The sequence below is a fragment of the Protopterus annectens genome, chromosome 13.part0, assembly GCF_019279795.1.
Source record: "Protopterus annectens isolate FY-2018-M chromosome 13.part0, PAN1.0, whole genome shotgun sequence".
In the NCBI taxonomy this organism is placed as follows: Eukaryota; Metazoa; Chordata; order Ceratodontiformes; family Protopteridae; genus Protopterus; species Protopterus annectens.
The window spans coordinates 1167712194-1167738651 of NC_056747.1; the positions used below are offsets into that span (position 1 = coordinate 1167712194).

The following is a 26458-nucleotide window of genomic DNA, read 5'->3' on the forward strand; positions in this document are numbered from 1 at the left end:
AAAATGTGAAAACAAGAAGGTGAACCAGTTGTGAAGTTATCCAAAAGCCCTTGATGGTGCTGGTAATAAAACAATCCAATGGCTAAAAGAGAAACACCAGGTTGAAGCAAAATCCAAAACAAAAATTTATTAAAGCTTGCTTGATAAGCAAACTTCTTCAGACAAATCACACACTGCCAAAATTCACCATTTAAAATGCCTGGAACATCACCAATTAGATACAATCAATTAGTGTAAATTGAAAGCAATAAATGCTAAAACGTGCATGTGGATAAATTTAAATTAAAATAAGCACATTTAACTTCCGAAAACTACCAAGTTCCTTAAGGAATACAAAGTAGTAATTAAAAATACATTAAAAGTACATTAAAAAATAAGTAAACTGAAAAAATATATATATGAAAAATAATAAACACAGAAATGCCCAAAACAGGATATACTGAAAAAATATTAAAAATATGTTAAAAATGGAAAGTACCATTTAAAGTAAGACTTAACTAAACTTGTTACAAACTTACAAAAATATGTAAGCCTCAAACAAGAAACCACTAGGAAAGTAAAATGAATATTTATTCTATAATATCTAGTAAAGACTAACCATTATACTTTGTTAATGGCGCTATCTTTTTAAACTTAAGATGCTAAGTAAACTAGAGATGGAACAAGCTTCATTCAAACCTGGGATGTGATACGCCTCTAGTCTAATCTGCCAGTGTAATTCAAGTTCCAGTAATTTGAGCTCCATTGGCCCACCCCTGATGTCATGGCAAACCTGGTCTATTGCAATGAATTTAAACTGATGTGTTGGAAAATCCAGAATGTGCTTAGCAAGAGCATTGGCTTCCTTATGTTTTCTTATAGCGTACAGATGTTCACAATCGTCCCCTGAAACTTCTGCCCGCGTTTACCTACATAGAAAGCCAAGCAGTTTTGACACTGTGCTAAGTAAACAAGCATCCTGGAATTACAATTAGTCCTATATTTTAGTTTGAATTCACGCTTAATTATGAATCTATTAGATTCAATAATGAATTTGCAATAGTTACAAGACTGGCATTTAAACATACCCGGAGACCTAGTGGGTGGTGGTTTCAACTCAAACCAAGATTTCAAATTCCTAGCCTTCCTATATGTCACTTTAGGCATTAAGCCTAATTTAGAAGACACCACAGGGTCTGCCCTAAACAAGTGCCAGTTCTTTTTGATAATATGCCACAAGTTGGTACTGTCCACTGTATAAGTTGTAATAAACCTCGGTAGGTTCAACGGAGGTAACCTAAACTCGCTTTCACCGACCCCGCTGACCGGAGTCAATGGTGTTACTATTAGATTAACATTTTCCCTAACTTGCAGTAATGGTACATAGAAGCTAGACCTCCTTTTAAATGAAACTTCGCCAATTAGGTCCTCAACTAATTTGATGGGGTACCCTAGACTCATGAACATCCTTTTTAATGTTAAACATTCCTCAGTGTAGTCATCGTCCCTACTAATAATTCTTGCAGCTCTTACAAGTTGTCCCTTAATGACTGCACATTTCTGTGTAAACGGATGACAACTTGTAAAGTGCAAGAGAGTATTAGAATAAGTGGGCTTCCTGTGAATTTTTGCTATAAAACAAGCAGCCACTGAGTCCTTAACTAACAGGATGTCAAGGTACGATATCTTCGTGTTGCTAAAAGTTGAAGTGAACACCAAAAAATTAGTGGTGTTATTAAGGTGAGTTACATACCCAGTAGCTTGAGTTTCATTCCCATTAAAAAGGATGAAAATGTCGTCCAAATAGTGTGTATAATACACTATGTATTCCGTATATGATGGGTGGTTGAAACACTGGCACCACAGGGTGAACCCATGGCAACTCCAACAACTTGCAAGTAGTAGTTATCCCCAAACAAAGAAATGTTTGGATAGTATCATACCCAGAAGTTCACCTACTAACGAGATGTCATAGTCGCAGGCTTCCCTGGATTTCAACCTATCACATACCCACTCAAACGCTATATCATTATAAATCCTTTACATCAATAGTGAGAAGGTTAAGGTGATCCTGGTAAGTTTAGATAGAAATGTCCACGAGTCTTTACAAATTTGCACCTCCTGTGTGATGTATTTCTGTAATATATTGTCAACCACTTTAGCACAGCATAAGTGGGTGAACCACGGCCATCAATCAGAGGACGCATGGGGGGATCCATTAAATTCTTATGGATTTTAGGTATACCGAAAAAGTACGGAAACCTAGGATATGAAGTTGACATATAATTAAATAAGTTTTGATTAATCCTACCCTCCAAAAACATCTCTTCAATGTTGTCCTTCATAGTTTTATTACCAGCACCATCAAGGGCTTTTGGATAACTTCACAACTGGTTCACCTTCTTGTTTTCACTAGTTGGTGGTTCTTCGTTTTTCACGATTAAAAATGTGTTTAGGATGGATAGGTCCAAAATAGGTCTCCAATCTTTTCCCTTCCTTGGTACCAGGAATAGTCTGGAGTAAAAACCTTGACCTTGTTCTTGTGTAGGTACCTCTTGAATAGCTTTCATGTCCATGAGATCTGAAATTTGTTTTTGTGCTTCTGCCCTTTGATTGTGTGGCAGGTTTGGCATGCCTCTCATTTTTGGAAGGGTGTGAAAATGGAATCTGTAGCCTCTGTTTATAATGTCCAGGATCCATTTGTCTTTTGTGACAATATGCCAAGTTTTCGAAAATAATGCCAGTTTTCCACCTAAAGGTGCTGCCATTTGAGCCTTGTTTGGCATGCAAAGGGGAAAGTCATTGGGTCTGCTTTCTGAATGGCTGTGAACTGTCCTCACCACCTCTGTGTAGGAGCTTGCCATTGTCTGGCTCTAAAAGATCCTTGAGATTGCCCTCTGCCCCTCGGGCGCCTGTATCTGAATCTTTGGGGTCTGTCCGTGGCTGGAAAGGACCAGTTTTTGGAAGGCCAATTTCTACTGAAACGTGGAGGTTGTACCTGTAGGAAATCTTTCACTGTTTGCATTGATTTAGCCTTTTCCTCCATTTTCTTTAATACCTCCTCAGCTTTAACACCAAATAATACATTTTTTTGCAGAGGGGCATCTAGTAATTTAGCTTTGACATGATCTGGTAAGGTTTGCTCTTTGAGCCAGGCATGTCTACGTATGACTGATCCTGTAACAGCAGCTCTACATGAGGCCTCTAAAGCATCAAAACCACATTGCAAGGTATGTTTACCCACTTGTTCTGCACTATGCATCAAATCCTGCAACTCCTTCAAGTCTGGTTGTTCAGGGTGTGACATTTTGCTTCTCAACTGTGATAACAGAAACTGCTGGTACTTCAACATATGGAACTGGCAGTTTAATGCCCTCATGGTTAAGGTGGCCGAGGTGTATACCTTTTCCCCCCACCTTTCTAAAGCTCTGGAATCTCTCTCTGAAGGTAATGGATTTTTAGCAGTGGAGGCCTTAATTCCCTTGGGGCCCTGTGAGATAGTTTCTGGGTCAGCCGCATGGCTTTTGTATAGGAATTGGTGTGAGTCAGGAACCCGGTAATACCCGTCAGGCTTGACTGGAGCTGGAGGTAAAGTCTGGGTTAAGGCAGGCCTCCGAATACACATCATCTAGAATGTCTAAGACAGGAGGTATAGCCAGAGGCCTGTGCTGAGGGAGCAAGAGAAAATCCCTAAGCTTTTTCTTGGAGTCTGAGTACTCCTGGCCTTCCCAGTGGAAGTGTTCCCTCAGGGTATGCAAGGTTTCCCCAAAAGAGTAATCCTCGGGGGGGGGGGGGGATAGAGGGAATGGACTCCTCTGCATCAGAATCTTCAAAAGGGGAGTAAGAATGTTCCTGGTCATCAGAATGCTCTGAAATAATGGAGGCCTGGTCCAAGGAGGGGGATTCTTCCTCTACTCTGGGCCGTTTGTCGGGGTTGAGAACCCTGATAAGAGTAATCAAATCCTCAGCCATTTTGAGCATCTGCTTTTTAGGCATGGGGCCTTGAGAAGGGCCCTGTGGAGCTTGTCTCTTAGTATGCATGGCTGCTTTAGACTTAGTGAAAGCCTTGATGGAAAAAGAAGAGGAAGGCCTGAAGACACCTTGAGAGGTGGCAGACCTGTCTAAACTCTGAGTTTCACTGCCAAGAGTGGCTTCGGTATCGGTAGTCGGGGTGTGGGCCGAAGAGCCTGCGACCTCGGGTACAGTAGACACCGCCAATGAAGTGTCGTCGGTAATCAGGGGCTGCGTAGGCGCCTCACTGAAAACCGGACCACTGTAGTCTGCTTTGGCGTGGTGTCAGTAGAAGCCGCGGACCTCGTGTGTCGGTCCTAATCTTTGCGTCTTTTACTCAAAACTGGAGTCGGGGTATCCGACGACATAATGTAATTAAATTTTTTGCCAAAATAGTGTTGGGCGAACTCCGCCCAATGCTTAATGGTGTGTCTGTTGAATGTAGCACAAAAACTACAGGAGGAGACGACGTGGTCTGGGCCTAAGCAAGGAATGCAGAGGGAATGAAAATCCTTATGCGGTATTTGCTTCCCACATGAAATACAGTTATTAACTTTGTCTGACATCGGTCTGAGGCAAGAAAAGTTTCCCCAACGGGGTACTTAGCTTTCAAGAAGACTTCTGTTGCAAAATATTCGTAATCTCAGGAGCTGGCCGACCGGCACTTGCGAACTGCTTCTGCTTCGGGCACCGCGCGGCAAGAAAGACTAGAGAAAATGGCGTCGGCTGGTTCTTTTATGCCCCTGTCGCACTGACGTCAGGGAAGAAGCGACGACAACCGACGCCGGACCTAGACTTTGGAATTCGGCCGACCGAGGACCCGCCTGACGGCAGGAAAACCCATCTGTTATGACTGCAGCTGTATGCACGATGATCATCAGGTAATGTCAAGTTAGGCATCCCTTTTATTGTATGTGCGAGTCAGAGAGAGGTGTAATTTCCAGGGTTCCTACTGAGTCAGTGTATGTGCTATGCATTGCCTCTTTGCCAAGGCCTAAGGCATACTGGGCACGCCTCCTTCTGCCTACTGGGGCAGGCTCAGGTTGTTCCTCTTCCGAGTCACGCTGTGCCTGTGCAGGCCTTGGCAATGGTGGGGGCTGTTTGGCCCTGCCCCATGCTGTTCCTGCTGCAGCTGTTTTCACAGGATCATACTGTATAGCATGGCACATACCATGACAATTTGGGTACATGTAGTTGGTGAGTACTGCAAGGCTCCACCAGATGTGTCCAGGCGCCAGAACCTAGACTTGAGCATCCCAAACACATGCTCGATATGTTTCTTGTTTGTGCGTGTGCCTCATTATGGAGTTCTTGTTCGGGTGTGTGTGTGCATTTCTGATGGGTGTCCTCAGCCACGGCTCCAGTGCGTATCCAGCATCCCCCACTAGGTGACCGTCGGGGATGTCCCCACCGGCAAATCTCTGGTACAGCTGAGTCAGATGCCAGATGTGGGAATCGTGATAGCTTCCAGGGCAGCCAGCACACACATTCATTATTATGCCCTGGGCATCGCACACAACCTGGCAGTTGATGGAGGGGAAGCCCTTGTGGTTGATGTAGACCCTACCCCACTCACCGGGTGGTGCTTTGATGTGTATGTGCGTGCAGTCTATTGCACCCACTACCGCAGGGTATTCCGCTATTTGGTGGAAAAGAAGAATATTGCTGGCCAATGCCTCACTGGAATTGGGGAAATATACATGCTCACCGACATGTGCTGACATGGCATCCAGGAACTGGTGCAGTACCCTGGATGCTGATGCCTGTGAAACCCCCTTCATATCACCAGTTGGTCTCTGGAAGGTACTTGTGGCTAGTATTCATAGGCCAACACATACCTTGGTATCCACTGGGATGGGTTCCACTCTGTTGGTTCTGTGTGAGGCGTGGCCGGCACAGCTCAAAAATTTGTTGCAGGAGGTCTCTGTGCACTCTATAGCACTCCACTATCTCCAGCTCATGTAGCCCCTGGTAGGTTATCCTGGGTCTGTACACTCTTCTCAGTCTCCTCACTGTGGGGTGCTCCGCAGCATTCGCAATATCACCACCCTCAGCATCTTGCACATGTTGGCTTATGATAGCAATAGCAGCCCCTAACATTTTGTCTGACTTAAGCTTTTTAAGTTTTCACTCTTTGTATACTGCAGTGTTGCAGATTTCTTGAGAAAAAACATGGAGGAATGTTGTTTGCAGAGTTTAAAGTGCTGGGTTAGTCTACTGCCTGTGTAACTGGCTGATTCTGATATATTTCATCTGGCAGCTCTGCTAGTTCTCCTTGGTTAACTTCCTACTACTTCTTTTACTTCCTTTTCCCTTTCTGTTTCCACAAGGGGCAGCGCCGCGCAATCAAGCACACGAGCGCACACGCACACACACAGGCTTACATAGGCTTAGATGGGTGCACACAGGCTTACAGGCGCGCGCACACTGTGTAAGCACGTTTGCAAGAAATTTCAGATATATCCATGGCGTACACCTTTGGTTTCTGGGTTTCAGCTAGGACAACTGTAGACACGCCTCTTGCAATCCTGAGCAACTCATGGCAAACACAAGCCAATCTGCTTCAATAACCTTACAGTATTTCAGACATACCCCCCTCATGATTTCACCTATCTTCTACTCTACTACTCCCCTACTCCTACACTTACACTCTAGGGACATGGCTCACATACCAGGGAAAATTGGGATTCACTATCCTTATCCTCATTTGCATAGGATTGCCTACTAATGCTTGGTTACATCTCTCAAACTGAGCTTCCCCCTTACCAACCACTACTCAGTAGCCATGTTGTCTTCAGCATCCACCTGCATGGCAGAATAATCTTTTTATTAAACATGCCTATTTTTAAATTATTTTCTGGTTTTTAAAGCGCCTCACGTTTGTGCGGCACTGCGCTATGTTTAAACATCGGAGGAAAAAAAATTAATTTTTATTAATTTTCAACCTATAAAAATGCCAATGGCCTTATATTTGGCCATTGACATGCTTCCTCAACTGGATGCATCCTTTATTTGGAGCTGTCATAGCTCCGTTTAGCTATTTGCAGAATGGTACTCAGTTACCAACTGAGTACATTTCTGCAAATAACACTACTCTTCCACAGATAGGTTAGCGTTTCCTGGATCGCACATTTACCTCATTTGCATAGCTTTCAGCAGCAAATGAGGTAATTTGCATAACAACACTGTCCGTGCAAGAGTAGCTTTAGAAGCTCTCATGCACGCCCCTGCAGGCTTTTGCTGGATCGCTCAGCAGATATATTGGCTGTCTGCCGTCTTACACTACTCTTAGACTCCATGCAAGCCTTCGTAAATCCAGCCCTTTATCTAAGATAAAACGTTTACAAATGGACAATGCTTATTTTATAGAATGCTTCAAAGAAAAAATTGCACCTAAAGGGTTATGAATGTGGAGGTATCCTAGTGGCTTAAAATCTGATTCTGATTTTTTTTCTTGAATTAACTGCGTTATTTGATAAACATAGCTTTGACTATATGAAACTGGATCTAACAATGAAAAAATTATTAATGAATTAATGGACAGAGCTACTGAACTGGATACAGCAATTACTACACACAGACAGTATGCAGATTTTAGATGTGAGCATTTTAGAATTTTTAAAAGTATAGATGATTTGAGTAACAATATAAAATACCGTAAGATGAAAAAGTTAAACACTGACAAAAGAGTATAGTAAGGGCATTGTATACCCTAAACCCTCCACCATCCCAGGAATGGGTTAACAAATATAATGTATCTGAAAATGGGATGTTAACACTAAGGATGTTCCCTAGACCCATTTTTCACACGACCAAGATGATGAATATTTTTTAGACTAGGAAGAATACCCCCTTTAAGACGTTCGGAACTTCTGAAAAACAAGACCCCCCAAGTGAACAACTTGAGGGGTGTGAATTATATAGCCCATCCCCACAACAACCAATGGAACAGATGGAGGGGGGGGGTTTGAACAACCACAAGGGTGGAGGGAACTTCCGCAACAGGAAATGGTCGAACAGGAAATAACTTTTATGCTGAACAATACAGTCATTGATGAAGTACAAGTAGTTGATAGTGGAGACTATTTTTTACCCACTTGCTGTATTTTAACTAACAGCATGGGTGATTTTAAGGTTTATAATTTTTCAAACCTTGAATTTAATAAAGAACAATGTGATGTTTTTTCTAAAGGGTTTACTTATGTCCCATGGCAATGTAGTAACATATCACAAACCTTGATGGACCTGAAATTGTATACCCGTAAAATAAATTTTAAGGTTTTATTTCAGAATTCCTTCCCTATTCAACCCACCACCTCACTATCTATATCTAGCACATAAACCCCCCCCCCTTGCACCCTATGATCACCCTAATTGAGAAAATATGTGAAATGGACATTAGGGGTGCACTTTCCACCTATTGTAATGGTGAGGCTTACAATATCCAAGAAGGTATTCTTATAAAAGAAATTAATGGATTGCTTGACACAATCAGAATTATGAAACCTGATAAGGGTGGAGGGGGCTGCTATTATGAACCCGGATGACTAATAGAAAAATGTTGTTCATACTGTAAGGAAAAGCATACAGATGCGCATCCATCAGTGAGGTAAAATGGTGCCTATTCAAAAATTAAAAATGAATTACAGGACCTATTTATTGATGGTTCTATTGATATGGACTTTTGAATTATTTGACTGTTATGTACCTAAACTAGCAGTAATATTTGGTCTCCCGATACTACATTCTACATATTACAACCACCCATGCCACCCATAGTTGACTCTAAGGGGTCAATTACGCAACCCCTAGCAATTTATTCAGATTTTAAGTTAAAGAAATTTGTGCAGCAAGAGTCACATATATGTCAAGACTGATGGAGCTTCTTAAAAGGTATTAATCACATACCCTTTGAAGGCTCCTACATGTTAAGTAATGGTTGATATAAAGGATCTTTGTTCAGTAATTCCCCACCAGGAGGGGTTAGAATGGTTTAATGAATTTTTATATGAAAAGAAAATAAACCATTCTGATGTAATAATGAATACCCAGTTGATGGAGACTGACCTTAAGAACAATTTTATTTTATTTAATAAGGAGATTTTTTTACAGGAAGGGGTAGCTATGGGTTCTGCGTGTGGTGGTCTTTATGCTAACATAGTGGTTTTACAGTGGGAGAACTATTTGTTTCCTTCTGACTTTTGCAAGCATGTTAAATATTATACACTATTCATGGACGACCTTTTTATTTTATGGGATGGTTCCTATGCCCATATTAGTGATTTTATTAGATATTTAGATTCCACCACTTCATTTTTAAGATTTACATATTCATTCAACTTACATGAGATAGCCTTCCTTGACAATAAATTAAAGATTACCAGAATAGTAGGTTTATATCGAAAATATATCGTAAGGACACATATTCAAATTCACTACTTCATTATATTAGCATCCACCCTCAGAAACAGAAAAAAGCTATTAAGGGACAGTTTGTATGGGCTGCCCATATGGTATCACTTTCAGAAGATTTTTTAGATGAATGTGATACCTTAAAAGATATGTTTTTAAAGGGGGCTACCCATTGAGACTTGTTAACGATGTCCTTTTAGAGGTAGTAAATGAGAGAAAGAAATTTTTATATACCTCTTTTATCTGAGGTTCCATTGGCTGTAACACACACAAGTGAATGTTGCACCCCTAAACTGTTTTTACAGGAAAAGATTATAATACTTCATTCATGTCTACATACACGATTGAGGGTCCTGATATTAACCATATTTTGAATAAAAATCGGTCAATTCTAACACATGACCGAAGTATCAGAACACATACTGATGAACAACCTACTGTTATTTTTAGAATTTAAATTAAATTTTTTTTTTCGAGAAAGGACATGCTGTGAATCATTTTTCGAATGGACGTATGTTGAAGTGTGGTATGTGTCGATACTGTCCCTTTATAAAGGAAAGAACAGTATTTATGATCAACAATACTAAGATTCATATCAAAAATAAGTACAACTAACTTTGAACGTATTATTTATTGTGCCCCCTGTAATATACGATTGTTTTTACATTGGAAAAACTGATAGAAAATTTAAAAATAGAATATATGAACATTTGTATGAAATAAGAACAGGCAAAGAGACAAATGCTTTTTATAAACATACCTCAGAGAACAGTGACCACACTTTTAATTTTTTTGTTATTGATGGTGTCACGATGGATATCAGGGGAGGTGCATTGTCTGCCTTTCTAGAAACGAGAGATATTTATTCATTGCTCTTTTACAAAATTGTGAAGTGGATGATCTTTTTTATATATTTTCTATATTTTTTACATCTATTAACATGTATTTGTTTAACATTTTGTCACTGACATCACAGTTTGTATTGCCCTTTTAAATTTTTGTTACTTGGTGGAGTGGCTACTATCATGTGAAGCACAAAGGGAGTCTTTAAAATGTGTTCTGTGTTTGATTTTAATTTGTCTGATGACGTTCTTTTGTTGAGGACAAAAGCGCTTACCAGCTTTCTATTGTCTTACGATAAACTGTTTTGCTTTACTTTGTGGACTACCAGCATTTTCTACAGCATCAATATACCAGTGGTTTCATTGTGGAGTATTTGGTTCGCACACTTCTGCAGTTTGGTCAGTAGTTTCTTTGTCTTTTGGTGTAAACCACAGGTACCCATAGCTTGCCACAGGGCCCAGAGGCAACAGCTGGAAATGTTCATTAACTAGCAGAATGACAATGACACTACTGCAGGCTCTCTGCAGCACCGCATGCACCTTCTGGGCAAAGATGCACTCGACAAGATCAATCAGGACTGGTGCAGGATGTCAATGCTTTGGGTGATCATAAGTCTCTGCAACAAAGGGATAATTGATATAATACTCTGACTAAAGGACACTGCAATGGGTACTGCCAAAGACATGTTCACCACAAGGAGTGGAGCATAAAGACAAACTTACAGAGATGGAGGAGTGAGTTCCTGCTGGCCCTGTCTGGGGCGAAGAAGTGCATGCTCATAGGTGACCTAGATGTGGAACACGGGCTAGCAGCAACCACCCAATTGTCAGTAGGGGCTGCACCATCCACCAGATTAGCACCACCCAAAAAAATGACTGTATGGTACAATGCCCTGTAAGTCTGATGAGGTTGATTCACCAAGGACCTTCTGTATATGTGTGTCATTTCAAGATCCTCTTGGCTACGACTACGACAACCTACAAATGAAGATATACAAGTCTTCACATACTAGACACATGCAGACATTTCTACTATGCATGTTGCAGGGTACAGACATATGACATAGTGCTGTTAATGGTATTGTGTTCATGCTTTCAACGGTTCTAATGGTAGATGGATACACACAATGGAATAACACATGCCTGATGTTAGCAGGTCTCCAGTAGCAGCTGAAGACTATGGCAACCTGCACATGGCATGGTTCAATGACACACTGTCTGCAACATTACCATGGGAGGGATCGTCCACTTCACCAGCAACCCAGGTCATTGTTCAGGAAGAGGCTGAAACTGCAAAATCACCAGGATAGGGCAGCCCTCCTGTAACTGTGAGCTCTACCTGAGCTGAACAGAAATTCCTAGCCACACAACCTTTTGATATTCATACTATTGCTAGTATGCATCCCCCTCAAATTGGACGGGTCTATATTATGCTGTCGAAAAACCTTAATATTGAACACCACTCCACAGACATTTATTCAACGAAATTCAATTCCGCAATTCAACGAATACTTAAAGGGCAAACAAATACTTGCCCTGCAACCCAACAAACCTAAGTCTAGCTCATTCAAACCCACCCATGTGGGGGGCTGCGCCCCACAATACACCAACTCCAAGATCGCACTACAGTGAAGAATAGGGCAAATTGTGTAGTTGGCCAACTATGCTGTTGCCCTGTAAGCGAATCGTGGAAGTGAATTTCACTATGTGTTGCAGTGGTGTTCGATGTTGAGGTTTTTCTACAGCGTGATCTAGACCCAAAGTGGACAAGTTGTGGTAGAGGAGGTTTACAGCACCACCATGGCTCCACATTGTTTCCTTTTCTAGGTGCAATGCTCAGCATAAATTAATGGACATACACAACAGTAGTCCAGGCACGGATGTCTGCTACCCACACAACTGTGGAGACTGAGTTTATTCTGTGGCTTGTATGACGATAAGCATCAGTTGCACAGTGACATGTAGTACAGAGACAGGGAGCACTTGCTTCACATGTCTCTATGAAAAATATGGCCTCCATTGGTACTTAGATGACTCACTTTGCAAACGCCCTCCAAACTGCTATAAACAGGCAGTGCAGTGTGTGGCTATGAGAATGTCCAGAAGTGAGTTGGTTGGGCATATGCCAGATCTACATTCACACTGTACAGACCACTGCTGAGATGGCTTCTTTGTCAACTACTGCAGCACAGTGTGACATACTCAAATGTTGGAGGTCACACAGTTATGGGTGGTGACATTCCTTGCAGTCAACACCTGGGACTGTTTCACCAGGCCGCTCAAGAACGTTCCCATAGTTCTACACCTTCATTATCACTTGTAGGCACACAGAGCACCAAGCCTGTTCCTGACCATTTGTCCAGGTTAGGGACAATGAGGATTTGTTGGCTCCCTGCACACTAGAGTTTGCTAGGCTGCACTCACCTGAAATTGAAGCTCAGCATTTTTCATGCAAAAGACCACATCAAGACTGGAGACTGCAGGATACCACAGTGGACACAACCAAAGATCACAACACTGAAGCATAACCCCACCACTGAAGGATATCATCCCTGACTTTCCACAAACTGCTTGCAGAATAAATGCCGAATGATTTTAATTTCATGACCCTACCCACATGACAGTGTTGCTATCAGCTGTTACTATGTTCCCCCAACCACTTGTACAAGTGATGCTGTCTATGTGCCACACACACACACACACACACACACACACACACACACACACACACACACTAACCTACATGGGTATGATTACAATCTCTGATGTTCACCATTGCTAGTCCATGTACTGCCCTATGTAACTTACATATGAAAGATGCATGCGCCATTTTTTTCTGTTTTTTTTTTTTTTGTCATAGCCCATAGGTGTGGACAAAGCATTGCCTTTTCACCACTTTTGCAATGCACTATGCCTGCTTCCATCTCCTGTATATTACTGCTGCCTCTTCATTCTCAGACTCTACTGCCTGCTCTTCTGGTCTTACTGCTATGCTGGGTGCTGCTGGTATATTCCCATGTTGCTGCTGCAGTTTGTACAAGGCCACACTGTTTAACATGACACTCACCACAAAGATTTTGCTGCTAGTATCCAGTGCATTCCTGAGATGTGAAGGTAGTAGATTCATTCCTTCAGTTGTCCAAATACAAATTCAATGACACTATGCATTTCTGCATGGAAAGTGTACCATGCTTCCTCCACCATGATCTCAGGGTTGCGGATGGGGTTAATCAGAGACATATCCAGAGCATATCTGGAATAGCCTGCAACACACAACAGTCAACATTACATGCAGCCTGTTCTCTTCTTGCATGGTTATATGTAAACTGCCTGTATGTGCATGTACCAAATAGAAAACCCTGCTGGAAGTCCCTCTCACACAAACTGGTGGTACAGCTTGGACATGTGCCATACACATGGAATCACTGGAGTTGCTGCAGTGGTACACGGCCATATTACATATACCTACCACTGGGCAGATGAGGGAGTGAAAGCGCTTCCTACTAATGTATCCCAGTCCCTGTCGACAAGGTGATGGTCTGGATGGCAGTGTGTGTGTCTATAGATCCTAGGCCCTTAGGGAAATGGGCTATATCGTAAAATCCTATGGACTGGTGGATTTCCACTGTCCAGTCATGAGGTACCAGATATGCTTCCTCCACATGCTGCAGCATGACATCAAGGAAGTGGTACAAGATATGAGAGGATGACCCTGAAACACCGTTAATGGGTCCCCTTGCTGGTTGTGAAATGTCCCTGCAGTTTAGATGATTAACGCTACACTTACATTTCTATGCACTGGGATGGGAATTGTGCATATCCGGTCTTATTTACTGACATATGACTACTGGGAAAGTTCGACTGGGTTGAAGCCCATTTTCAGAGGAGGCCTTCAGAGAAAAGCTCTGAATTATTACAAAACATTAAGAATAATAACTTTACAATTTTCAAAAATAAAACAAAAATATCTGCAGTTTAAATAATTACAGCAAATTAGACATAATATAAAAGCAGTGGTTAACAATTGATAAAAGGTATTTGACAATTATTTAATATTTAGAGAAATTTTAGACCGTTTGTAGAGAAATTAAAGGTAAGTTGGTCTAATATCAACATGAATTGCAATATGAAGTGAGGGAAAACAGGCTTACTGTATATTTAGAGAGAAAGTCCGGGAACAGTATTAAACAGCAGTAAAGAAGGAAGTGAAGAAGGGACAGCAAGGAGGTAATAAGGAATGAAAAGGTACTTGTTAACATTTAGAAATCTAGTTTTATCCTAGTTTTGAGCAGGAACAAAGCCAAACATTAGCTAGGAAGCCCTGTCTTGATTCCATTTATGGGGGACAGTTCAACTAGCTGTTATACGGCCTCTCTTTTCTACCTGGTATTAGTCTACTATCTGTTGGGCTGTTAAGTGTTGGTAAGTAAAGTACCATGTACTATGGCACAGATGGACATCATGTGCTAAACTGCAGGCACTGGCTACTACGGCAGCCACCAAAACACACTGTCCACCAAAAGCTACTTCTTCCAATACATTTGTAGTCTTGTACACCAAAACTTCCTGGTGTTCAAAATAGGCTTGCACTGAAGCACAACATGCCTACGTTACAGGATTCTTTAATGTTCAGCTCTGTTTGATGTTATTTGAACAATCCATGTGTCTCATTTGCACAGGAATTCACATTTTCACATTATGCAACCATCTGCATGTACTGCATACTATGCTGTTTTCCACATTGTACAGCTACATTGTCTCACTGAAATGCCCCATGCCTAGCTCGTTCTCACTACCCAAGCTAATTTGTGCTGAATTCGAATGCGTGTGCAAGCGCATACATGACAATCTAAGTCTTCCATGAAACAACTCATTCAAATATTGCGGAACTGATCCAAATATGTCCAAGTGGCTGGAGGAAAGAGTTTTGTACTGCCTGACATAACCTACATAACCTGGGGAAGAAGATTCACTCAAAGTCAAAACAAAACAGTAGCAAACACACCATGACTAACAGAAATAAGAAAATAAAAAGACAGCAGTACATACCGTGATGTTAATGTTAACAGTATCTGTGTTTGGATCAAAGTTGATAAGAGAAGAATTTAAACCTGCATGATCCAGAAATATAGACCGAGGAAACAGGAAGAATATGGTTATGGCACATAACAGCAGGCAGGTCGCCACAGCAATGGATACATATAGCTTCCTAAAAGAAAAAGAAAGCACACGCACAATAAAACAGCTGCAGTGTCAAACAAAATATTTTCAAAATCATGTTCAACATGCAAAAAAGTTCTGACTAGGCAAATCCCACTTCATTCCTTTCGGTTACTTTGAAAATGCAAATTATAACTGTATGAAAAATTAACTCAACAGTGGAGCTTTAAGAGAATCGCCTGCAGCAGGTTATGATGACCATGACTGGTCATGAAGCTACAGAGGATGACCAAGTCCGCTGATTTCTCAGTGTTTCCTGCCTGCACTGCAATCCTTGATTAAGAAGATGCATGCTTTTTTATTCATCTGCAAAGCCTGCTAGGCACAACTACCTATTTTAAGGTATAACCTGGGTCCACCAGCCTGATTAAGTGACTTGCTCAGCATCACACAGTTTGCAAATCGAGACTGAGGGACTCATACATAGGTTACACAGTGGAACTAAGCCAGCAGCTCACAGCCTTAACCCTTCAAACAAAACTGCTACAAGATAACATGGTTACTTGCCTCACATTTATCTAGAGAATATTTATTAGGGTCTATATTACAAGAACAAAGTTTTAAATATTCGACCACCATATGGGAGACACCAAATGGTCGAATATTTAAAACCTTGCAAATGTGAATGGAGACTGCCATAGGGAATTCTTCCATGTACTTCAACGTAGTGCGATCTTGGAGTTGGTATATTTAAGTAGCAGGGGGGCTTGCCCCCTTGCTCAGAGCGATCAGGTAGGTTTTTCTTTTATTTTTACATTTTTATTTTGATTTTGATGTTTTACAACTTCGCTCATATGGTGTCACCCATATGCATATGGTGTTCGAAGTTGTAAAACATTGTTCTTATAATATAGACCCACTTATTAGGTTCACTGCACACAATTAGTGCATCACATTCAGTTCTAGAATGAGAACAAAATATCAGCCTGGAATCTTACAGATGAAAAAATCAAACCTTAAGGATACTTAAGTATCTAACCTTTTCTGGGTAGCTGACCATTTTCCACTGCACAAACTATGCCAACAGTGTCATTACAGTTCCATCAACAATTCTGCTTATGTCTTTCATCCTAACATGGTCACTTGCTTCGCATCAATTTAGAAACTATTAGGTTCACTGCACAGAATTAGTGCATCACATTCAGTTCTAGATGAGAACACAATATCAGGTAACCATTTGAAATGTCGGGACCTGCTAGAGTGAGTCCCCAAAACAGGGAGACTGAACAACTGAAAGACTGGACTTACTTCTACTAAGTCCAAGATGCCACTTCTCAGAATATTCCCTTTTCTCTGAGGTATGGCAATCTCAGAGTTGGCATATACAAGTTTGGGGGGTATAGGGGGTGCAGGAAGGGCTCCCCCCTTGCAAATAAAGTTTTAAAAAGAGCAGTAATTTTTGAGAATTGCTTTTCTGCTGTGTTTTCAATCTTTTGCTTTCAGTTTTTCAGCAGTCGGCATTTTGAGTGCCGACATTGCAGCCTTGAGCCTTAGAAGTAAAAAAAAAATACATTTTCAGGATGCTTAAGTATCTAACCTTTGCTGGGTAGCCTACTTGTTTTCCACTGCACAAACGATGCCAACAGCTTTGTTACAGTTTCAACAACATTTTGCTTATGACCTTCATCTTATAAATGGACGCATAGTGGTACAGCGGTCTACTTTGTCACCTCATAGCAAGAGGTACTCTGGTTTGATTCTTGGCTAGGATGCCTTATGTGCGGAGTCTGCAGGTCCTCCCTGCATTTGTGTGGATTTCCACTGGGTGCTCCAGTTTCCTCCTACACTACAAAGGCATGCATCTAGAGTATTTCTCCCCAGGCCTCCGCTGAAAACTGGCTCATTCCAAGTCAGACCTTTCTGGTAAACAAATGTTAAATAAATAAAATAAAAAAAAATTGTAAACCTGCCTATGATAGGACTCCAAGCAAGTCATTTAACTAGACACAGATTCCGGACTGCCCCTGAAAAGAGGCAGCTGAGTTTAGGGGGATTTCCCCTGGTTAGCAAAAAGAAAACAAAACTGCTACTGATCTCTTTTGAACCCACAAATTGTTTAGTAACAGATTATGGTAATCATCTCATACATTTATGATGCAGCATCAATATGCAGGTCTTCCAGTTTAGCATTTTTCCACAATTTTCATGTAACTCCATTACTTAAACAATACTGCAATTAAATTCATAAAGCTTAGGCAATGCTGTGACTGAGCCTTCATGCTACATACCTGAGCAATATACCAGTAAAGAATTTAATCTTTTCGATTCATTGCTAGTCTCAAGAAAACAGGAATATCATAGCAAATTTGTCAAAAAATAAATTCAGTCTTTTTTCCTCCCATCCTGTGTTGCTGGTACTTGCTTGAGATGAATTCCAAACACAAAGCAACCATGCACTATATGCATGTGCACATTCTGCTTCCCTACTTGTAATCAGATGTAAACTGATGAGGTAGCAATTATTTGCGTACACTGCCACAAGGTGCAACTAGTCGACATCTGATTCCTACTGACCATCACTGCCAAAAGTAGTTGCTTTTAGTGACCATGGAGGTTAGAATACACAAGTAAGGAGAACTGTGGGTGATGTAGGGGGCTTACCCTTCCTCTAAAATAAATAACATGCTTGGTTTGTCTCCTTTGTTTCATCTGACTGAAGGTTTGACCAAGGTCTAGTCACTCAGATACAACAGAGCTGAAACAATAATTTGTGTCAGCACAGGCACACGTATACATAAATGCACATTCCTGTGTGGCATTCCACAAAATCTGCAGGGGAAATATGTCAAACTATTAATTTCTACAGTAGCTTAGACCTCATATAATATTTCCCCAAAGTGACAAGTCTGCAATGAAACGAATGCTATGGATATCTCATGTTATCGTGGAACCTCCCCACAAACAGTTATCACCTGAATAGTTCAGAGGAGAGGTCATTCATGTTTCCACCTGTAACATCTTTTTTTTTTTTTTTTTTTTTTAATACTTTTTGAGTGGAAAGGTTGCTCTGAAATGGGTTCGTGCTGTGTCACACAAAGCAGACTAATGTCAAGCTGAAACTTGCAATGGTCCTTACAATGATGTAAGACAACAGCTGTCATCATCCACACACACTTATTTCACCTTCACAGAAAGCAAATGTTAGGCAACTGGATTCTTTTAACTAACTGTTAATGCAGAAATGGTCAAAATGGCTCTCTGGATGATGGAAGCCTTTGCAGGGATAATTATCTCAGTGGTGCTACAACCTCAGAGTGAAGGTGTGGGGTGGTTCTCCCAAAGAAATGAAGACTTGACTTAACTGTGAACAATTATTTTTGTTCAAAAGTGGAATTCAGACAAAATATCCACAAATCATGTCTTCCATCTGTTTTACATCAAACCATTGAATTGTTACATTTGAAAGTTTCCTAGAAATAATGCTGGGAAGGAAGGAGAAACAGATATAGTAGGTATGCCAGATAAGTAGCTTATATGACGATTCAGACAGATGCAGAGGGAAAAGCGTTATGAGAGACCTGCACCTTTACAAAAATATTAAACTCAAAAATTACAGAACTTAAGTACTGTGCAAACTGTGCAGTGCTTTTCAGGCTTAACTTCAAAGGGTCTTTTGAACAATGTTACATATTACTATTGATAAAAATAAGCTAGTAAGCTCTGAGAACAGATGCAGCACAAATTAGAAAGGAAGCATATTTTCAATTGAGAAAAACATTAATGTTATCTGGATAAAAAGGTGGGTAGTTAATAAATATTCTAAGGCAGAAACGAAAAATACAGTTGGAAAAGAGTGCATCTTTACTATTTCTGCATTTTACTTGGAGGTATTTTTTAAATTTCTTTCTGCAATGTGTGGATACACAGAGAACACGCAAGACTAATAACGTTCTTATTTTATCCTTCTCACTTCAAGCTACCAATCAAAAATGTGTCAAACTGTCTCAGTAAACTAAGGGTTTGCATATAACTAGTTAAAGAAATAATACAAAGTGCATAATAACACACACAAAAAAAAACACTAAGAGGAATCTTCCATTAAAATAAGGATATAACATTGTCTGCCAACATTCAGTAGACATTACAACACAAGATACAGTGCTGTACATTACACAAGGACAAAGCATGTCTTGATGATACCTAGGCAGTACAATGTCTAGATCCGTCACCCATGCAGCGGCATAATAAAGGTATGTACTCTGGGTATGAAAAAAAAAAGCCTTTTACTGTATCAGAATAAAATATGGTGACTGAAGACTAGCATTATATGATTAAGAAGAACAGTCTGAAATTGTGTAAGGTGGGTAATCTGATATGTTCTAGGACCAAATGCACTAAGCAATGGACCACATTGCCACATCCATCTTTCCATGGACTGTGAATGACACTGACTGCAACTGAATATTGTATAACCATTATTTTAATGTTTATGCAAGTGCAATAACCAAGTTTAAAGGTCTACAAATCAGAACATCAACATCTAGGACAGAATGCAAAAAAATGATTTTCCTTGAAAAAGTGTGTATAAAAATACAGGCATCAGTGAGGTCACTCAGCAGCACAATATTTTGTTTTGCTTTATTCCACTTCGTGCCACGGTGGTGCAGTGGTTAGTGTTGCCGCCTCACAGCAAGAGGTTCTCCCGTTAGATTTTTGGCTGGAGTGCCTTCTGTGTGGAGTCTGCATGCCCTCCCTGAGGTTAAAGACATGCAGGTAGGTGCGAGCGTGAATGGGCATGCCTTAGTTGAAGGTTGGGCGTCGGGCTGGCAACTCAGCACCGTGAAAACAAATGCCAATCATGAGCCGACCAGAGTTCCGCTGTGGCGACCCCTAACCGGGAAAAACCGAAAGACTATTCCACTTCATACACCAATTCTTATCAGATTCTTTAGTTCCTGCCTCTACAACAGTTCCTTTCTCACCTACATAACTGCCAGCCATCATAATTCACCTCCTAAGTCAGGATTGCCATTTGAAACTTCACCACACAACCAGTATGTCACCAGCTACTTGATGCAGGAAATGTCATGGAGAAGACATTCATTCTGGGTCCCGCGCATCAGTATAGTCAGCATAAGAATACTGTTTATCTCTGTCGAAGGCCATGTCAGTGTTTCTTTCCAATCAGTTCTCTCTCCCATGTAAAGAGAGTCATCCCAAAGACACCAAATATTTCTTAATGCAGTGGATAAGTATAAAAACTTAAGCCACCTTTACCTTAACACAGGCAGCAATCTTCTGTATTAACATAATGCTGTACTAACCTTTTTGTACAAAAGATTTAAAATGTTTACAACTAGTAGTAGAGAACTGGTTAATGTTTTGAGGGGTCAACAGATGGATGGGTAGAAAGGTAATGCTGCACTTGAAAATTACCCCCCCCCCCTCTTGGCTACAACTACGACAACCTATGTGAAGAAAAGGAGAGGTTTTACCATGGTATTCATATTTTTCTCTCACATACCAGGTTTGGTTCAGAATTAAGAGAGATTATATTAATCCAGAACATCTGACTGAGAGAAAAAGAGTGATACTTAAACTAGTGACATACCACTTATGGAGCTGGCAAAATTGATGCACTGAACTCACTGACTATGCATTGAAGATTTTCCACTTACTTATTGGAGAATGCAGGTTGGATGGTTGGACTGAGCAGATTGTTAGGGAGGTGATGGATGCTGAATCTCAGAGAACAAGAAAAAGTTGTAAAACATGCAAGGAGAGAGAGAATGCAAATAAAGGATTATGTAAGGAAGAAGCCTGGGGAAACCAGAGGAAAGAGATTGTGGTTCTTAAGGGGGTTAGAAAATTTCCAGATTTGGAAATGGAGTTGCTCTCGATGGGCAGAGGATGGGGAAAGGGAGATTTGGCAGTTATTACAAGTAGAGATGGACAAAACATTAATTTTTAAGAAGATAAGCTAAGGACAGGTGTATTTTTGGTAATTCTGCCAGAGTGGTGCAAGCAACAGCCATACAACTATGTCAGCAAGACTCGAAGTCTGGTGTTTAGACTGACAAATAAGGGGAAGGAAGAAGTGCAGGGTTTCTTGTGGGGTATATTGGAAGAATTATGTAATTATTATGCCCACTTGGCGTAAAATAGGAAGAAGGGGAGGAGGATGTTGGGAATGAAAAAGGTCAGTTTTTCAAAATACCAGCCTTTTTAGCCAACAGCAGATAACAGTGTTAATTAATACAGGGAGGAAAAAGTCTGGAGGAATGAAAGCAGATGGAGGTTCCTGCATAAGTGATCACCCTGGTATACATAGGTAGATGAGGAATAATGCTGAATGAAAGGTAGCCAAGGTGAAATGGGCATTAGGGGGTGTACCTACCCACCTTAGTGTAAAAGTTATAAAGGTGAAGGGAGGCGATTAAGAAGATGTAAAAAAAATTAGCATATAGGGTGGAATGGAAGCAGGAATAGTATAATAAGCTCAGGCAAAGGGTATTATGAAATAATGAAGTTAGTTAACTACGGGGTGGGGTCTAGTTTTTAGGTTTACTGTTTATTCCATTTTTTTTCTCTCAGTCATTGTGCTCTCTCTTTTTTTTTGGTTGTAGTTCTTCCTTTTAGCCATCTTTTCATTTATGAATTTTTGGACTTTAGTGTAACTACAGGAAGGAAAGTCATCACACATGAACACTCAAGTTATGAAAGGTTTTATATATTAGGGTAACATAACAAAGGTGTAGCCACATAAAAGACAAGGGTTTAAGTTTCAGTATTTACTTGGCAATGGGTTATCATACGGCGATATTATTGGGATGACATTAATTTTTCATTAAAGAGAGTGGTGTGTAGAGAACTAAAGTGAAACTGAAATGGAGAAGACATGACATCTAGACTGTTTAATATCTTTTTTGTCTTGTTTGCAGTTAGTCCCTTGTATGACAAGCTCACCAGAATGATGACTTTTACTTGAACCTGTTGTTCCAATGGCAACCCTTCTTACTTTAGTGTGTTGAACATATTGATGCTCATAAAAATTAAAAAGTAAAACGTGTTTCTAAACGTCTGGACTGTTAAGGTTGGCCCAAACCATTTTTAATAACTTTTGACTTGGGAAGCGTGTCCAAGTAGTAAGGTAAACCTGCTCTCAAACATTTCTTCATGACTTTTTTTTTTTTTTTTTTTTAAGGACAGGAAATTGCAAGTGAAGCCCCTGCAGTAAAAAAATAAAAACTACAGAAATGCAAAACAAATGCATTTTTGGTATTAGTTATGCAGTTTGTACAAGATGGCTCAGTGTAATAAATGTTAAGCCATAGTATCACCCCTCACATGACCTAGTCATCCTAATACCACTCTGCCCCAAACAGCCTATTGAATTCATTCTCAAATCCAATTCATCCACCAAGTACACTTCCTCTTTGTTTTTAAGCTAGTGGATTCAGGCAAGTTAATAATTGTAAAGGAAAGACAAGTGAATATGCGGTTTACAATCATTATGTTGACGCGCAGGTGGTCGAATCCACCTGAGCGATGTCCATGGTGGAATGTCAAACACCGATGTTCACAATTGTCCCACCTTGCCCCTTCTGCACCCACGGCAGCACTTCTTCCTGGGTCTAGAGCGATAGGGAGTTCCGATGTTTGGTACTTGTGTTGGGTATACCAGAATTTAGCAGTGCAACATTCACGGAGGTGCATTGACCATATTCCTACTCAACTGCCTGTGACATGACATGAAAGTAAATCAAAAATGCATTATAAATGCTGACTGAAAACTCTAAAAAGCTTACATAAAAAATACATACTATATCTACAGAGCATAATAAAAAGATTGTGGCAGGCATTTAGACCACCAAAGTACAAACTGGGAAATACAGATTCATAGGCAGTTACTAGGTGTACAGTCAATTGGACCACAGGGGAATCTAGCCTAGTTTTCTCAATTGCACTAGAACACTGTCTGGTTAAGTGACTTAGAAATGGAGGCTGAGGGAATCACTACCTGATCTACAAGCAGCAGCTAGTTAACAGCTCACAGGCTTTATTCTCTTCACTCACTGTCGATGTGAAAAGCTACTCAGAAGTTGGCTATGCAGCACATTTGGATATAAAACTCTGACAAAATTTCAGATGATGGCATCAATCAGCAAAACAAGCACTGGAGAAACAAGCTTGCGGAAATGAAGAGCTGATGTTGTCAAGACTATCTTGGGGGTAGGGAGGCAGCCCAGTCCACTAATGTACTCACCCCAAAAAGAGGGTGGGTAAAGTACAGCAGTAAAAAAAAAAGGGAGGATCAGGGTGTGCACTGACCCATTAAAGAGCAGACAAGGACTGCAGCTGGATTAAGGCATCTGAAGAGAACTGTACAATCATCATCAGGCCAACAACTCAGGCCCTGCTTTAGTAGCAAGCACTTCAAGTTACACATTTAGGTCAGCAAGGGGAAAAAACATGATTGCTGCCTGGAGGATGGCCTCACTGCATTTGTCTCTTACTTCAACAACAGGAAAGGATGGGTTCAATCAGAAGTGGATGGAGCTGATAGAGGAAAGAACAAAAAAGGAGGAGACAAAAGGGTTTTGCCTGTAGTAAAAGACAGGGCATTTTGCAGGATTATTACTGTGAAAACTAATTCTATGAATCATATAAGGGTAAAAAAAATTGGAGAGTCATAAAGGTCTGCTATCCAATTATAAATAAAATGTATTTGAAAGTTTAAAACAAAATTCTGCAAAAGCATCCCATCCAGTCAGCTATACCACCAGAAGAACTACGAGCAAAAGTAGTTATTAGCTCCAAGGAAGGTCAGTTGAAAATCAAGAAATCAAATACACAAAAATGGCCACTATTGCACACAGACACACACACCATAGTAAATGTCCTAATACGGTGCTTAATTTTACATGATACTGTAGAAAAGGGCACCAAAAGAGCAAAGTACGTACAGTTTTGTACCTACCATAAATGTAGATGTTCGAGTGTATACACTGCTGCAGTCATTACACTTGGGTTATCCTGCCGTCAGGTGGTTCCCCAGTCAGCCTGAGTTCCAAAGTCTTGGTCCGGCATCGGTTGCTGTTGCCTCCTCCCTGACGTCAGTGCGACAGGGGTATATAAGATTCAACCAATGCCATTTTCTTCAGTTTTTCTTGCCCTAGATGTCAGGTGCCCCCAAAAAGGTAGGTAATTCAAATTGCTAATAAAACATACATAAGAAAAGCAAACAACAACTTTCAGTTACCTGCAAATACTACCCATAGGTAGTAAAGGGTAGAAGACATAGGGACATACCAGCAAGTAAGTGGGGAAGGAGGGAGGGTAACCTGGACTGCAGCAGTGTATACACTCAAACATCTACATTTATGGCAAGTACAAAACTGTACTATGTTCATCGTGTTACACTGCTGCAGTCATTACACTTGGGTAGAATCCCAAAGCTGAGGTAGGGTGGCTGGTTCTACAAGGCATTAGGGGTGACTATAAGGCCCTGCAGCACTGCAGTGGCGAAGCCAGCTCTGGATTTAGAGTATAGAGGCAGATGGTAATGCTTGGTGAAGGTATGTACAGAACTCCAAGTTGCTGCTTCCAAAGTATCCTTGGTAGGTACTCCTCTGAGGTAGGCAGTTGAAGTGGCTGTTGCCCTGGTGGAGTGAGATCTAATGCTGCTAGGTACAGGTTTCCCAAGGTGTGTGTAGCAGAAATGTATACAATGCCCTATCCATTTTGAAATAGTCTGTTTTGAAATGGCTTTTCCCTGTGCTCCTGCAGCATATGCTACCAATAATTGCTCAGATTTTCTGAAAGCTTTGGTTTTGTCCAAGTAGAAGTGTAACTGCCTGTGTATGTCCAAAGAATGCAGTAGTCTCTCCCCTTTATTCTGTGGTTTTGGATAAAAAGTTGGCAAGTGAATAGTTTGGTTTAGAGCCACACTTGATACCACCTTTGGCATAAACGTAGGGTTAGTTCTTAAAGACACCCTGTTTTGGTGGAAAATGAGGAAAGGTTCCACTGCCATTAGTGCCTGTAATTCTGAAACTCTTCGTGCTGATGTTATTGCCAGGAGCAGAGCAGTTTTCCAAGAGATATATTTTAAATCTGCTGTGTTAGCTGGCTCAAAAGGAGGTAAAGTTAATTTTTCCAACACGAAGTTGAGGTCCCAACTTGGAGTAGGTGCTCTACGGGGCGGTCTTATGTTTTTATTAGCTCCTCTGAGGTACTGTTTTAGCAAAGGATTAGAGAAAATTGGTGGATCCGTGTTGTAATGAGCAGAGATGGCAGAGGTGTGGATCTTGATGGAGCATCTCAGTTAAATATTGTAGTATCTGAGGAATGTTTGGGACAAGAGGGTCAAGGCTGTGAGCCTGGTTCCAGGCACAGAATCTCTTCCATTTATCCGAATAGGCTTTCCTGGTACTAGGCCTTCTGGCCTCCAGAATGACATCCATAACAGCTTTGAAGAGAGGCATTGCTTGCTTGACTAAGGAATCTTCCATGCAGCTAGGTTTAAGGTCTTTAGCTGGCTGTGAAGTATCTGATTGTTGTGCTGAGTCAGCAGATGTGGGATTTGAGGCAAAATCCAGGGTGGTCCTTGTGCTAAGTTCTTTAAGATTGGGTACCAGTGCTGGCGTGGCCAGTCTGGTGCAATCAGGATAATCTTTGGCTCTTCTTGCTTGGCTTTTATGAGTACCTTTGGAAGGAGAGCTAGCGGTGGGAAAGCATGTACTTGTAGGTTTTTCCAGCTGAATGAGAGGACATCCACTTTCCACGCTTGTGGATGGTAACTCCTTGTGCAGAATTTCTGTAGCTGGCAGTTCATTGGGGATGCAAACAGATCTATGTCCGGGCTCCACCATTTCTGTGATATTCTGAATATCTGTGGATTCAATTCCCATTCGTGGGGGATCCATGATGTTTCTGCTTAAGTCATCTGCCAGTGTGTTTTTCTCTCCTGGCAGGAACTGTGCTTGCAGATGAACTTGATAGTTTAGAGCTGTGTTCCACAAGGTCATGGCTTGTCTGCAAAGGGGGTAGGA

The 26458-nt window shown here is 40.9% G+C and overlaps 1 protein-coding gene across 2 annotated transcripts in view; it reads right to left on the reverse strand.

Annotated features, from left to right (window-relative positions):
• The window catches only part of TMEM106A (transmembrane protein 106A), a 759441-nt gene that overhangs the window by 410643 nt on the left and 322340 nt on the right, over positions 1–26458 (reverse strand). For both annotated transcript variants that reach the window (XM_044055169.1, XM_044055170.1), the window contains exon 4: positions 15294–15453. In XM_044055169.1, coding sequence (XP_043911104.1) covers positions 15294–15453 — 160 coding nt within the window. The remainder of the gene's footprint in view (positions 1–15293; positions 15454–26458) is intronic.